This window comes from Aptenodytes patagonicus, chromosome 1 (assembly GCF_965638725.1).
Source record: "Aptenodytes patagonicus chromosome 1, bAptPat1.pri.cur, whole genome shotgun sequence".
NCBI lineage: Eukaryota > Metazoa > Chordata > Aves > Sphenisciformes > Spheniscidae > Aptenodytes > Aptenodytes patagonicus.
In genome coordinates, this window is record NC_134949.1 from 43,914,539 (window position 1) to 43,930,568 (window position 16,030).

A 16,030-nucleotide genomic window follows, 5' to 3' on the forward strand; every position below is an offset into this window, starting at 1 on the left:
TGTTTTTACTTGTATAATGTAGCTCAACAGCCTTCATAAAAGAATAGGACTTTTAGCAGAGTGTTAGTGAATGTGGAATTAAATTTGATGTGCAAAACCGTCTGCAAGAATAAGCAGTTGCTTTGTACTGTGCTTCGTGAAGCGACTGAAAGCTAGATTTAGCTGGTACCAGGCTGTTCTCAGGCTAAGTTTTCATTTCATTATTGTACATTCAATAATCACTTGGAACCACAGAGGATTTAGCTAAAAAAAATTCCTAGTTGTTCTGATTCATCTGTCACTGTATGTTTTCATCAAAGAGGGTTTGCTGGCCATTATGTGAACAAACCCATGTTTGAATGATCAAAAGTCTTATCTGATAGCAAGAAGGGTTATGAAACTGTTAAACTATCAATATCTAATTGTCCATTTTTAATTTCATTTCTCCTCTGTGAAGTTACTGCTTAAATTTTACACTCAATGGCAGTAATAATTTTCTGTGACTTTAGAAACATTGACACGTCTAAGATATTAACAATAACTTTCTTAACTGACCTAAAATATTTGACAATAAAAAGTAGCTTATAAAACTGGAGATGGCTGGGAAAATTCTCACCATACTTGTATTATGGTCAACTGTACAATAAACACAGAAGCTTGAAGCTTATGTTGTTTAGGAACTGTCTTGAGGCAAAAGCTAAAACAAGGTTATAGGAGTTTCTCCCCTTCATTTCAGAAGTGAAGGCAATCCAGTTTTCACTGACTGGGTTATACTTCTGATATATAGTGCTACATACTGCTGTGAAAGTGGTAAACCAGTTAGCTCCTGCAGGCAAACAGCAAGCACCAGAATAGCCACCCCCAATGGTTTTCTGAAAGAATAACCTCCTGTACTTTTATGTTGATTTTTTTTGAATACAGAATGAAATTGAGATATTGAAAGCTGAAAATGATCGTTTAAAGGCAGAGACTGGAAATACTGGAAAGCCTGCCCGGCCATCATCAGAGTCTTCAAGCAGCACATCATCTTCTTCGTCACGGCAGTCACTAGGACTTTCTCTGAACAATTTAAACATCACAGAATCTGTTACATCAGGTAGACATCTTTTGGGCACATGCATGCCTCAGCAATTAGTAAGAATTTGTTATTTTCACCCTCTTAATGGGCCATATATGAGGCATGCCTGAAAATTAAAATGCCTCATATCACTCAGGTAAACATCAGATATACATTCACTAATGGAGATGAGGAAGAATGCTGGCAGTCATTTCTGAAAATGTAGCTTTTAGAAGTTTCTGAATAATAGTAACAGATTGTTCATTATGTTTACCTAGTTCCTAGCTATGATGCTACCTACCTAGTTGGTCATCTAACTACTCTTTGGTCATCTAGTTTACAATTTATTTGAAAAGAACAATATCTGTTGTAGTATACGTGGCAACTGTATAGATACATTCTCTTGTCCCTATGGGACAAATATGAGTATAGTACATGAAACTTTATTTTTTGATTACAGACCTTTTATCGTTCAGTTAGCTGCCTTAACTTCATTTCGTATTTGCAGCTGGGGCAGAAGGTGGTCTCAGTTAGCTTTATCCCTTACATTTTTTTTAATGTGGTATTGTTGGACCAAATCACAATTTATCACAGGAGCCAAACCCCGCCTGGCTTATTAAGCACTCTCATTGTCTTCTGTGAATGAGAGAAAGCAAGCAGAACTTTGGTCCACATCCTGAACATTAACATTTGATTATTTTCCATGCCATAGAGTTTATGATAATAAACCTTCTACACTTGTTTTGATAATGTAGCCAAGAAACAGAAGTGCTGTCTCTATCATTACAACCAAGAGCAGAGCAGAAGCAAAGCAGCACTCATTAGCGTAGACTCCACAGAAAGTATAATGCAGTCTCTGGAAGCAATAAAAATGTGGCTAATAATTGTAGAAAGAGTCTAGGCAAGAGTACAGCTGGGAACGTGCCAAACTGCCTGGCTATAATTTGGATTGGCAGTTAGTCGTATTATCTTGCCAGTCATTGATTACATGGATATTTGAATATTTCTTTTGGTTAATATCAGATTTTATATGAAAATTGGTATATTTTTTATTTACATTCCAGCCTACGTTTTTTGCCAGGTTTAACTTTTGGAATGGATGAGCCTGAGTTGGGCCTTAGTATACAATGAAGTGTTGCAAAAACAGGAAGAAAAAGTTTAACTATGGTTCTTTCTCACACATCTACACACATATAAAAAAAAAAAATTCAGAACAGAATTTTTTTCAAAATGGTAATTGTAGAATCTCTTTCATGAGCAGCAGCTATTAGCACTTTGTCACTTGGCACGAACTCTTGTCTAGATAAAGGAATAAACATAATATAAGCTTTATATAATTTTCTGTGTTACTGGTTCTAAATGTTTTTCTAGCATGCAAAGTAATTACTTCTGGTTATAAGAAATTAAAGAAATAAGGGTGCCTAATGAGGAGTGGAGGATTTCATTTGATTATGGATCCAGCCTTTTTGATCATTCTGAGTATCATTTTGTGGCCGTGCCAGAGAACTTGGAAGGGTGACAGCTTCCTACCAAGTCTTGTGGGATTTCTGCAGTAGCTGGAGTACTGTTGAACAAAAGTCCCTGAGATATGGAGAGGTTAATCATGCTGGGGACTAAGCTGAAAGAGATAATGAGGGCTTTGGCTCATCATATTAAAAAATGCCATGGCACTTTCTGGGAGACCAGTGTCTCTAAATGACTGTGGTCATCTGGAAATGACGAAAGCTTTCCATTGCCGCTTCCTAAGGGTATGACCATCTCCTCCAGATAGGTGTGAGTGGCAAGCTGGGAAGGGGCTCGGTGGTCACAGACACCCATATTTCAGTCAGTCATTACAGTAAAGAGCAGCAAACAAGGACCAGTACAAGACTCTGTCTGGACTGTCCAATGAAGAGGGTGCCAGACCTCAGACACCATAGTGCACCTAAGGAGGAGGCCTGGCAGGAGCTAATTAAAGCAATTAGTACCACCATGAAATTAGACCCTCCTGGGCCTAATTAGACCCTCCCTCAGCCCATTGTGTCAGTAAGAGGGAGAGCTCTTAGTAGAAAGTGGAATTTTTTTCTAGCCACAGAGAGATGCCTCATTCCTAAAGACTTACAGAAAAATGTATTTAAAAGGCTACATGAGGGTCATTTAGAGATTGAAAAATTTCACCGGGGGATCAGATATATTGTAAATTGCCCTCAGATAAACTATGACATTATGGAAACTCTTAAGGTTTGTCAACTATGCTGAAACACAAGTGAAGTGAAACATTCAGTGTTGGTGGCACAGAAAAACTGGCTGCCTGGAACAAAACAAGCATGGATTTGTTTAAGCTCACAACAAAAATGCTTCTTTATTCAATCAATTAAAAAAAAAACAAACCAACCACAACAGCAGAATCTGCTTTCTAGATCTGGGTGTAAGCTGTCCAACATTTTACATGAGGACTTATTTTTTAATAGATTCATTGAAGTCATATACATAAGTCTTTTTTGGTTTTGCTGTAAGTGAGTAACTGAATCTTACTGGCACCTTATTTAATTTGGGTGAAATCCGACCTTGTGCAATTATGACATGAAATCAATGCTTTTCTTCAATCACCACAGTAAGAACGAGCAGGACTTAGGGTAGTGGATTACTGTGCTGGCCTTTGAAGAAAATGCAAATCCATAATTTCTCCTAATTTGATAGTTAGTTTAAATGTCTAACAGTAAAATCTCTGAGAGAACTTCTAGAGGAAGACAGCAGTTTTATCCCTTGCAATAAAGCTGCAGGCTCAGCCTTCAATGAGAAATACATCCTTCTGCTATCTCATTTTAGGAGTTAGTGAGGAGGTAGAAACAGAGGCACAGAGCAGATCAGAAACACACTTTACCTCCAAGAAAAATGAAACCTTTTCTTAGAGGAATGGATGAATACAGAGCCCGTATTCTGGAGGAATGCAAAGTGGTTTTCTCAATGGATACTGTTTGTAAGCCTGTATTGTGGGGGTAAAAAAGACTCTATCCATGCCATTTGTACAGAAGGGAAAGAAATCAGCTGGAAAGAGAAATTAAAATGCTATTTTACTTAGCAGCAAACTATCAGTGCAAGGATTTGTTGTTTTTCCCCTGACGGCATTCTAAAGGGCACAATGTGTGCCCAAAGATATAAACTTAATTTAGGTTTTAAACACATTACTTTGTGGATGTATGGTAGTTTTGAACAAGCTTTAAGAAGGAAAGCAAAGGCAAGATTTATAATGCAAGAATTTATCTATTTATGGCGTCCCCATGTGTTTCTACATTATTAAAGTTCCTAATATTGCTTCAAAAATTGACAATTGGTAACTTTTTTTCATCTCCAACAGAAAAGGCAAAGTAGGAAAAAGTACAGATTAAAATGATTACAAGTTCTTGTGTTGGCAGCCTTTTGTTTTAAACAAAAAACCCTTTGAACAAACATTGAACTGATGATGCGAACATAACTGATGTGATTTGTCAGGTTGATCACTTTCCTTCCCTTCTTTTACTGCAGATATTTTGTTGGATGATGTCACTGATGGAGCACTCCACAAAGAAGGTCATAGCGTGAAAATTTTAGTCACCATAAACAAGGGCTATAGTCGAGCCAAGGTAAGTTCATTACCCAAAGGTCTAGACGCAGAATTATAGCTCTGACAAATCTTGCAGTGTAGTAGCTCAACTTGTTTCTGTATTTTCAGTCAGGAACTGGAGGAAATTATCCTAAAGATAGCAGCTCTCTTCTCTGTCATCCATGCTTAATACAGTTAGGCGCTCTCCATAGACTAACGTCATATGGCCTCCTTCTGTCTTTGTGGTGGCTCAGACACTACCAATTCTCAGTTTAATTAGTAGTAAGATGTTCTGGGACTTGCTGTCTCCATTTTAAAAGTTGTTACAAATTAGATCTATGCCTCAGACCCCTTAGGCTGCAACTATGAATATGCTGCTGAGGTAATAAATTTGGAATTGCATGGTTGTGTTTTCGTCTTCTGTACTACAAAAAAATTATAAACACAATGCAACTTTTATTTATATTCAACTCTTTATAAATACAGATGCAATCTAAGAGCAGAATAAGATACTGTATTTCCTTCCTTATAAAAATGTACCAAAGTAATATCTTCTATACCTATTTCTGGCACAGAGATTATTAACAAAGTTGTAACATCACATATTATTTTTCTTCATTGGGAAATTTATGAATCTTCATAGAAAACTAATTACCACCATTTTTAGTCCAGTTTCCAAAAATCTCTCTTTGCAGGATCAAAAATCACATGCATATCTGATAGGATCAATTGGAGTCAGCGGAAAAACAAAATGGGATGTTTTAGATGGTGTAATCAGACGTCTCTTTAAGGTAAGACAGTGAAAAATTAGCTCAAGTATTAATTCAGTTTTCTTTTTCACTTAAGAAAAATTCTGTATTCTTTGGGTTGTCTTGCCAAGTTTTTGCTTTGTTTTGTTTTTTTGACATATAGCTAACAACAATATTAAACTTTATTCTTAATGTTGCTGTTCTTTTTTCATGATTGTTGCCAGTTCTCTCTTGAATGTGACTGCAAGAATCTCCTTGTCAAATGATTTCACCTGTACCAAAATATTTTCCAAACTGCTTTCATTCAATAACCATTTTTATTTTTATGTCTTATGTTTTCATATAATTTCAGGAATATATTTTCCGAGTGGATCCGACTACTAGCCTGGGTTTAAGCTCTGACTGCATTGCTAGCTATTGTATAGGGGATGTAATTAGAGCCCATAGCCTAGAAGTGCCTGAACTGCTGCCTTGTGGATATCTGGTTGGAGATAATAACGTCATCACTGTGAATCTGAAAGGTAAAACCCCAAGAATATTTTTGCAGATACTGTAGAGTTCTTCACTCTATTCCCCCATTCCTCCTTTTTTTTTTTTTTCTTACACCTGACCTTTCTGTATTTTGTCTCCAGTTCAAGGACTCATTTGTCACATAAACTCTCTGCATGACATCATACAATACCTAATGCAGTGGGGCATTTTGAGACAAATCTAAGAATATCTCTGTCCTTCTCTGCCTGACTGCCAAATCACAGCAAAATAAAAATTTCTGAATAGTGGCAAAAAAACCCAACCCCAAAACAGAGATTATGATGAGAAATATTTATGCCTTACCCAGTTCCGCAGGAAAAATTCAATACATTTCAAAAGCTGTAGGGATTTGCTTTTGGAGGGGAGGGGGGGACCTTCAGAAGAGCTATGCATACGTTGATGTGACAACCGGTAACCCTTGTGACTGTCACTTTGACCTTTTTTTTGTCACGGTTGCCTGTAGTGTCTGAAATATACATCTTTGCCTCACTGAGCCTTCTCTTCACATTTACTTCGACTTCATCTCTCCCACCCATCTTGTCCTACTACCACTGTTTAATTTTTTGGCCCTGTGGAAGGATATAAGCATTTTCACAGTAATGAAGTCCTTGATAGGAATTTGATTTAGGCAGAAGTATCTTACCTTGCTTTGAGCATAGCACTGATGCCATCAGATGCTGGGCCAAACCTATATCTACCTTAGCAAGGACAAAGACAGGCCATTTTTCTTTTCTTTTGTTCCCAGGAGTGGAAGAAAACAGTTTGGACAGTTTTGTGTTTGACACATTAATTCCTAAGCCAATTACCCAGCGGTACTTTAATTTGCTGATGGAGCATCGCAGAATTATTCTGTCGGGACCCAGTGGCACAGGAAAGACCTATTTAGCTAACAGGCTGGCTGAATATGTTATAACTAAATCTGGCAGGAAAAAACCTGAGGATGCCATTGCAACTTTTAACGTAGATCACAAGTCAAGCAAGGTAAGTTACAGCTGAAAAGGTAACCTATTGCCCAATTTGTAGTGATGATGCAGAGCAGATCCTATTAATTGGCATACTGTTTTCTTGCTCAGTTAGCGTTTTTTCCTACAAGAATTCAGTCTCCGATCCCAGTGAGGAACAGAGACCAGACCTTTCTGCTCTAAACAAACCATTGAAGCACTGTGAAGGAAGTCTGAATTTTCCCTCCACTTGAGGAAACCCACCTTAAGGATAGATGCAGAGTCAAATTCCTGTGTAAATTCAATTCTTAGAATGTCTGTAATTCCTTCGTCGGAAAGGTTGGATATATAGTAATACTAGTCTGACTTGCTTTTTTATAGTGATAATAGCAGCCTATTGTTAGCAAAGATTTCAGAACGGGGATTTTGAATTACTGTCTTGGGTTCAGCTTATTAATCTGCACTGGATAAATACAACTGCTGCCACGGTTTCTGGCGTGCATCGGTCAGGAAGCTGACCATACTAAAATTACCTCATGCATCATGTCACATTCACAGTAATTTATATAGCTCAGATTATCAAGCTTCTAGCATGACTACTGTGCTAGCCACAGATAATAGTATTCACTTGCTGTTCTAAATTGGGTATACTCCTAACTTGGTACCCAGGGAAAAGAAAATAAAAGGTTTTGCGCACAGCTTTCTGATTTGTACAGAACATAATGAATGTTAACATAATAGAAGAAGGAAGAACATACAGATCCCAAAGGGGTGAGGGGACCATTCCAGTAAAAACACCGCTTTTCACTGTCTTTATACAGAGGATTTGTGATGCCATTTACTTTGGCAGGGGATGTGTTTACGTTTTATTTTTATACCATATGCATTTATAATTAAAATTGTCCCACAAAAGAGCAAGCATTTGGATTTCTGGTAAATTGCTTGTTGTATGTGGTTTTGTTTGGGGGGGTGGTTTTTTTTCTTTTTCCTTTGTTTCTATTAAGATTTATATAGAACTTTTGAATTTGTAGTAAAAAAGAAAAAACAACATTGTCAAATACCAAGTGTGTTTGAATAATACAGATGGTGCTATTCCATGGAAGAAACCCATGATGTTCCCCTAGAGACACCTGTTCATAAAAGGCCAAACAAAAGTCTTTCTTGAAATAAAAAAAGATTGCATGTTCCCATTAAAGAAAAAAAGATTCTGCTATCCCTGATCCAGGAAGTAAAACAGCAATAGGAACTTTGCCCATAATACTGAGCATTCCCAACACTGACAAAATTAGATACCTCTAGGGATACAGCTGTAAAACTTGAGTAGCCCAGACCCTCAAGGGCAACAAAGTGTTGAGGAAAATATGAAATGTTTTGATTATAGAAAGCTTTCTTTTACTCCAGCACTAAATGGCAGCCAGACAGACAGCTGACAGAAAAAAAGGATTTACACAACAAACTTTATTATGAGCCGTGATATAGTATCCCCAAAAGGTCAAACAGATTTTCAGTGAGACTGGTAAAAGGAGATATCTGAGGGAGAAGTTCAGTATGCCTAAACTGTGTGATAATTTGGTGGGGGTTTTTTGGTATATAAATGTGGCATTCATAAAAATGGAGGTCCAATAATTAATGTGAATATTTCAGCCCATTGGAAAAGGCATATTTTATTGCAGCTTATTTTCCACTGGAGATAAGATATTTTATCAGCAGGTTTCTAAGGAATGTGTCCACCAAATAGGAATGTGTATGCTTCAGTCACTTGCCTTATGTTTAGTGCCTTTGTTTTTCCTAGCATGTGGCTTCAGTGTTGCTCTATCTAAGAAGCAGGTCTTCCTGCATGTGCCGATCCAGCTGAATGACCCACAGTGGGGAAACTCTGTAGCAGCCTCTTTATCTTTCTGAAAATCTTTTCCACTGAAATTACATCTATGGTCTAATTGGGTTAATCTTTTCTGGTTTTTCTTGTTAATTCTGCTGAAGGATCTGCGACAATACCTAGCAAACCTAGCTGAGCAATGCAGTGCTGACAACAATGGTGCTGACCTCCCTGTGGTCATAATTCTTGATAACCTCCACCACATCAGTTCACTAAGTGACATCTTCAATGGTTTCCTCAACTGTAAATATAACAAATGGTAGGTAGCAGCTCTTCTCTCCCTTTTCACACACCTTTTGCAATTAAAACAGTAAAAGCTGTTTGTCATTTTACAAAATAAAATGTCCCAGTGGAAACTTAGACTCCGATAGGCTGTCAGCAAAGCCCTTATGTGCTTGAATAATTTTAACCCTCGTCAGCCAAGTACTTAAGTGTCTGCTTCACTTTACTTAGATGACTCCCATGCATCTCAGTGAGATGTAAATGTACCATGGAATTTAAGAATGTACTTAAACGCTTGACTGAATTAGGGTCTTATCCTTTTCACCCTGTCAGATCACACAAGCTCATTAGTCCTATGAGGACAGCTTATGGGAGAGTAAGAAGAAATGCACTTTCTAATAGTGGAATTTGGGATATGTGTGAACCCGTGAACCACGCCATGCAGAAGCAGCTGTGTATCTGGCAGACTTGCACTTCCTACAGTTTTCCTGTAGTAGTGTGGAAGTATGAAGTTTGCCGACTGTCCTTTATTGCCAAGCAAGAATAAAAATAATGTTTTCTGGAACTTTTACTGGCCTATAACATTGGCTATTTCTGCTGTAAAAGTGCCATCATAGGGACTTCCCTTCATAAAATCACTGCATGCTGTGTCTTACTCATGAGATTCACTGGCTTCTGAAATTCAAACTCTAAGCCTACTGCAAAATTATGAGGTACATGAGGACAGAGTTGCCTCATTTATTTCTTTATTACAGATGAGTACTAGTAAACTACAAATGTGCAGAGAGGGAAATCATACAAGAATAAACATTAAAAAAAGGGCGCCTCAGAAATATTTTAAATCTAAGACTACAATACATCCAGAGACTCTTTTAAAATTGGCCTAGTGCAGATAAGAAGAAAGAATATTCTCTGAATATCTGAGTGGATTCTCCCTCAAAAAAAAACCCTACTACTTTTCTCTTTTCAGTCCCTATATTATTGGAACCATGAACCAGGGAGTTTCTTCTTCACCAAATCTGGAGCTGCATCACAATTTCAGGTACATTCACTCTGTATTTACTGTGGCTGTGTTTGCACAGCTCGCTGCTTCTCAGCCCAGTTCTTCGACAAACATTGATCTTGTGTCTCGTCACAGCTTTTTAAGTGTTTTAGCTTCTGCATCTCTCCTGTATTGATGGGTCTCGGAATGGTGTTGGGGAATGGTGAAAGAAATAAGATATTTTCTGGCACCTCTTGCAAGATGCTGAAGATGATTGCATTCTTGCATTCCATTTGTCTTCAGCATTGTCTTGAATTCCGGCTGAAACCTGTAATGATTGTGTTGTAGCAGCGGGCAATAGCGTGGTTTATTGGAGCAGTTTTATACTTGCTGACTAATGAGACTCAGAAGCTTATGACATTACCTTCATCTATATGTTTAAGAGGAAATGATGTATTTGCTATTCCTTGCTGCTTGACATTTATCCTTTCTGTGCAGGTGGGTGCTGTGTGCTAATCACACAGAGCCTGTTAAAGGTTTCTTGGGCAGATATCTGAGAAGGAAACTGATTGAGACTGAAATAGAAAGGAACATACGCAATAATGAGCTCATCAAAATCATTGACTGGATCCCCAAAACATGGCATCATCTCAACAGCTTCCTAGAAACGCACAGCTCTTCAGATGTAACCATTGGTGAGTCCATTGGTGGGGTGGTTTGAAATAAGGATGCAGGCTGAGCATTTTAGAGATTTGTGAAGGATATAATATCTTTCCAAAAATTGTCATCTCTCAATGGGAAGTACAACATCAGTGTGGGGAATTTGTCTAGTTGCCAGCAAGATTGACATGAAAATGGGAAGTTTAATGAGAGAGTATGTATTTCCTGGTACTTCTGCCTTGGTTGCTGAAGACTTTCAAGTAAATGTTCATAATTTTAAAAAGTTAAATTTACAAAAAATTACCTCAATAGCTACTTTCCTAAGCTTAATTTTTTTCCCTGCTTTCACACTGAAGTATAATTACAGCAATAAACACACTTGGACAGTCAGTTCAGCAAACTAGCAGGTGGGAGATATACATGTATCTGAGGTCTTTTAATGGAATAGTTACGTTAGCAAAGAAGTCATCCTTTTGCATAGCTTTGCCTGTAAAACTTGTAAGTGTTCATCAGGCCCTAGAATTGGATAAAGTGACACTAGTTCATTTTTAATAACAGGAGACTGATAGCTCCCTTATTGTAGTCCTGTATTAACATTCTCTTCACTTGAGTTTGCTGCAATACTACTTTTTTAATTCTGTGAAGATTATTTTTAGTGTGTTCGCTAGTTCCACTTTTTTTAACACACAACTTGACTTCTCAGGTCCCCGCCTCTTCCTCCCTTGCCCTATGGATGTTGACGGCTCCAGAGTGTGGTTCACAGACCTCTGGAACTATTCCCTGGTGCCGTATCTTCTGGAAGCTGTGAGAGAAGGACTTCAGGTATGTCATTTGTTTCCCAGCAATTTTTTTTTAATTAGTTCCATAGGCTTTCTCCAAGCTACTTTTAACCAAGGCATCCAAGTATGAATGCTGTTGCGTTTGCAAGAAGAAAATCTGTGGAGGGATTATAGAAATCAGCCTTGAACTCCTTTTGACCTGCTCTTACACTGATGTATAATTTGGCTTTGTCCGCTCCAGCACTAGCATATCTTGTATTTTATGAAGAGGGTTTCTCCTCTGTGACTGGAGGAAGGTTCTTCTTTTTCCACTGTTTAAAGAGTCCACAGCAATGCTAAATACAGCTCAGATTGCCTCCCTGAGTCAAGGCAGTCTTAGCCTACCCCTGCATGGAAGTTAATAGCCCTTACACTGGTGCAAGAAAATAGCTGTGGTTTGTGTAATCCTCTCCCACCTACATACGCATGTAGGCACACAGGCTTGCGGAGGAAAGCTTGTGAACAAGGATATTTTCACCATTCAGGAAAAAAAAAAAATGTTTACTGGCCTTATCTAACCAGATTGAGATAATTTACTCTTTCGCCCTGCTGAACATGAAGGTCTGTCCCTTTTTGCCCTTATATCTTGCAACCCTGCTTGTATTCCCCATAGTTTTGTTTCTCCTTTTTTCTTTCTGTATATGGGCTAAGGTTTCCTCCTGACTGTAATTCTTATTTTGGGTAACAGTGCCATCAGATCAGAGTGCTTCACGGTTCTGATTCTATCCTGTCCTCTCCAGAGCTAGGCGTTAGCAGCAGTTCCATTAATAGTTAATGAACTATTAAAATTTCTTCTACTTTAATAGAAAGAGGGCTACAAATAGATTTGCTATAGATAGCACTGTAAGCTGTCCCATATAGGTTAAGACTTCAGACCATTCCACACCTTTGGAGCAAACCTAAATCTTGAAATGAATCCTTTCTTCTTTTTTTTTTTTTCAATTTTTATTTGGCTTTCTCTCTTTTCCTTTTTCTTTTATGCACTGCGATTCTATGTCCTCTGAAAAGACGCTTTGTGGAAAGGCAGTTTTTTGCCACACGTGGCACTGTAAAAAATTACTGCACAGTGCAGAGGGGATTGTTATGGACTAGTCGAAGAACTGTGTAAGCAGCTGCGGTTTCTTTATCACCTTGTATTGACATAGTGACATACTGATGCGATAGAGGTTTAGAATCTTGCCTGTTGAATATCTCACGCTTTCCTAAAACTGCTTATCTCTCTGGGAATTACAGAGTGTTTATGCCTTCTGCAAAAAACTGCCAAACATCTGATAGAACAGCCACAGTGAGATTAACAGCGCTTGTTCAGACCAGCTGTAAAAATGCAGTGATATTCTTCATGCTCGTATTTTCCCAAGTATACAGGGTACCTACTTAAATGAAAACTTCAATTCTGGAGCAGAAGATGGCAGGATACAGAAGAAAATATGTTGTTTCATGAGCCGTTCCAATTTTTAGCTGCTTTGGATGGCTTCCATAGAATAACATTATTAATAATAAACAGAAATCTTTTATATGATATAATTAGATGTTCCTGAAACCAGGGATGGGTAGAAAATGCCTTTCTAGCCTGGTACTTTGCAAACTCACTTGTCAGACACAGAATTTACAAGCCTTGCTCCAGATTCCGGAAAAGATTTAATCGCTGTTAGTCTCAGATGAGGGGAAGTGCTGCCTACAGCCTGGAGTTAGCCTGCTACCTCCCTGAGAAACATTTCCTCTTGGCTTATTTAGGCTTATTTTAGCAGCCTAGCCTCTGCATAGGGCAGAAGGAGTCTGAGTATCTCTGTGCAACATATAGGGAACTTGGCTGCCTAACCTGGCGCTCTGGATTCAGCAAGTGCCTGGGAGCAGGTGTTGCAGTGATAAGCACAACTCATCTCTCTGGCTTTAGCACTAAAATCCTTCACTGTTTAACTCCCTTTAGGAGTGCAGCCCATCTAAATGCTCCGTGAGTGTATGCCCTGCCAATATTATGCTGTTCCTTGGATTGCGTGAGGCTGTTTGAGCTAGGAAAAATCACAGACAGTCCTGGTGACTGGCTCCCCATCCCAATGTGTCATTGTCACAGCTAAAGGAAATCTGTAAAGCAGCAACCAAGGGGCTCTCAGTTAACACGTTGCTTGTGAACAACAATGTGGGGAAGGGTGCATTTTAGTAAGGAAGCTCCCAGACCTCCTAAACTTAAAATATTCTCATTCTGCCTTCCTCTGTCCTCCTCCCAGATTCGTAAGCATATTTGTGCTTCATAGTAGGGAAAACCTATCCTTTGTGAATTTCTTCTCTTAACCTTGTGAAAGACCTCAAACTTAAGGTGTGGACAGATGTCTGCTTCTGCATCCCGCTTTGCTAGGAGAAGAGAAAAATCTGTACTGGCACTTCCTAATTCACTTCAAACAAAATCCAATTAACTTGAATGTTTTAGATAGGTCTGAGTTAATTTCACTCATACGCCTTAAGCAAATTACCTAAAGGTCTCATTTCACATTGTATCAAAAACTTGTGGCTCCCACTGTTGCCTGCAAGTATCACTAGTTTTGGAGTGCTTTTCAACTTGCAGCCGCTCTGCGTATTGAAGGAGAATTAATGGAGATGAGGTCTTTTGAATGTCTTCTCATATCCGAGTGCTGAGCACATTTGAAAGCAAACCATTTACTACAATGATTTAGATGTTTTTGATGACTTTTGTCTGCTGTTACAACTGGTACTGAAAACTCTGTAGGATACTTACCTGTGTTATATCCATAATACAGATGTACGGTAAGAGGGCACCCTGGGAGGATCCCTCCAAGTGGGTAGCTGATACCTATCCATGGAGCTCTGCATCTCTACAGCATGAGTGGCCATCATTACTTCAGTTAAGACCAGAAGATGTTGGTTATGAAGGTTATGCATCAGCAAAAGAAGGAACAACTTCAAAGCACGTTCCACAGACTGATACAGAGGGGGATCCCTTGGTAAGATTTAAACTTTGGAGAAAAAACTTTTCAGTATGTACTTTGCTGTCACATGTTAAATTGTACACTGTACAGTAAAAAACTACTGTGTACCTGTTCCAAAATAGGCTTTTAAAATGAATTCTACTATAATTTATTAAAAAGGTTGAAAATAAAAGGAAAATCTAGCAGGAGGGCAGGTATCACCATCATGTTAATATGTCCCTAAATTGTTTGCATTTTCCATCTGCCCAGAAATGTATCTGGTCTTCATCATTATAATGTTTGGGTACCACTCTTCAGCAACTTATTAATCAGTTTATTCTAAAAACACCTTTCTAGGTTGGGCAGTCCTTCATCTACATTTTACAAATGAAGGACTGAGAAATTCGCATTAACTAACTTGTCTATCACAGAGGATTTAGTGGAAATGCAAATTAGACAGCCATCCTCTCATTCCTCAGAACATTTCAAGATAACTGATGACTGTATAACAATCTTAATGTAAAAGGAATGCAAGTGTGGTGGCATTAAAAGATAAGAGGTTGATTTCCCTCAATGCCGTGTATTGTTTTATTTAAATATGATCCCAGACGTTTGGGTTTACCAGTGCTTCCTCTGATAACGGACTATTAAATTGCATGTATTGAACTGCTATTCTTGTATAGTGCTTTCTCTATGGACTGCCTTTATCACAATTCAAAATACCGTTTTAGAGAACTGTACTTCTGGAATACAGGCAGCCCTTGGAAAAGGGAATTTCTCAGAGGAAAATGAATTTTACTCTTATCAGTGCTAAGAAAATGACTCCTCAGCCTCACTGAAGTGTTTGGTATCCAAAACCAGACCTTGCATCCTGAAGAAGTGTAGAAAATCACCTCATTTGATCCCCTGTCTCCCAGTCCATAAGCTTTGGGGTGATTGTTTGACCCTGTGATTTGGGCTGCCAGTGGGTGTATTGGCCAGGCTTCCAGCACGTATGCATCATCTCCACTAAGGTGAAAACACTTGGGCAGCTTGAGTTCAGTCTCCTGTCACCCTTGCTCCCTGCACACTGTGATCAGTATCTGTATCTGACTAAATATCAGAAGCTTGAAACTTGTGAATGGAGGGCTTGTCCCTGCCTGTGGTGGAGCTCACGGGGAGATAGACACTGCCCTTGTGGAAACAGGACATGTCATGTGCAGGCTGTATTGCACGCCCACCTCATGTATCCTGTATTCTCAAACGTGGATACCTATTAAACCTTCAGCAAAAGCTACCTGGTAGCATTAAAGAGTATTAAATGCTGTTCATTGCCTAGAGAAAACTTTACAAGCTGTGCAGGTTGAAACCATAGAGATGTAAGGATTCCTGAGCAAACTGGAAGAAGGGGCTTAACACAAACACACAAGAATACCTCTTTCTCTTTGGTTTTTCATTGCCTGCTTTTTTGTAATGACAGCGTAATTGTTCCTTGAAAAACTCTAAAGCGATGTCAACATTGCCTGCAGCCCTGAGCATGCTGGCAGAAGTGGATGTTTTATAAATACAATCCTGATCATTACACGGAGTTAAGCATCAAGCATCCAAGTAATTTTCTGGGGCTTAATGCTGCTTTTTGATGATTTTTCAGATGGGTTTCAGGTTCTAATAATCCCCAAATTACATGGGGACTCTCCTCTCCTGGGTAGGAGGATCTGTTGCTGCTCCCCTGCTGAGGTCAGCCCCTCGACAA

At 38.7% G+C, this 16,030-nt stretch overlaps 1 protein-coding gene across 10 annotated transcripts in view; it reads left to right on the forward strand.

Moving 5' to 3' along the window:
* Positions 1-16,030, forward strand: part of NAV3 (neuron navigator 3) — a 576,126-nt gene that overhangs the window by 556,888 nt on the left and 3,208 nt on the right. For all 10 annotated transcript variants that reach the window (XM_076333407.1, XM_076333424.1, XM_076333396.1 and 7 more), the window contains 10 exons: positions 901-1,075; positions 4,541-4,638; positions 5,294-5,389; positions 5,700-5,868; positions 6,624-6,859; positions 8,800-8,954; positions 9,888-9,959; positions 10,398-10,594; positions 11,263-11,381; positions 14,131-14,334. In XM_076333407.1, the coding sequence (XP_076189522.1) occupies positions 901-1,075; positions 4,541-4,638; positions 5,294-5,389; positions 5,700-5,868; positions 6,624-6,859; positions 8,800-8,954; positions 9,888-9,959; positions 10,398-10,594; positions 11,263-11,381; positions 14,131-14,334 (1,521 nt within the window). The remainder of the gene's footprint in view (positions 1-900; positions 1,076-4,540; positions 4,639-5,293; positions 5,390-5,699; positions 5,869-6,623; positions 6,860-8,799; positions 8,955-9,887; positions 9,960-10,397; positions 10,595-11,262; positions 11,382-14,130; positions 14,335-16,030) is intronic.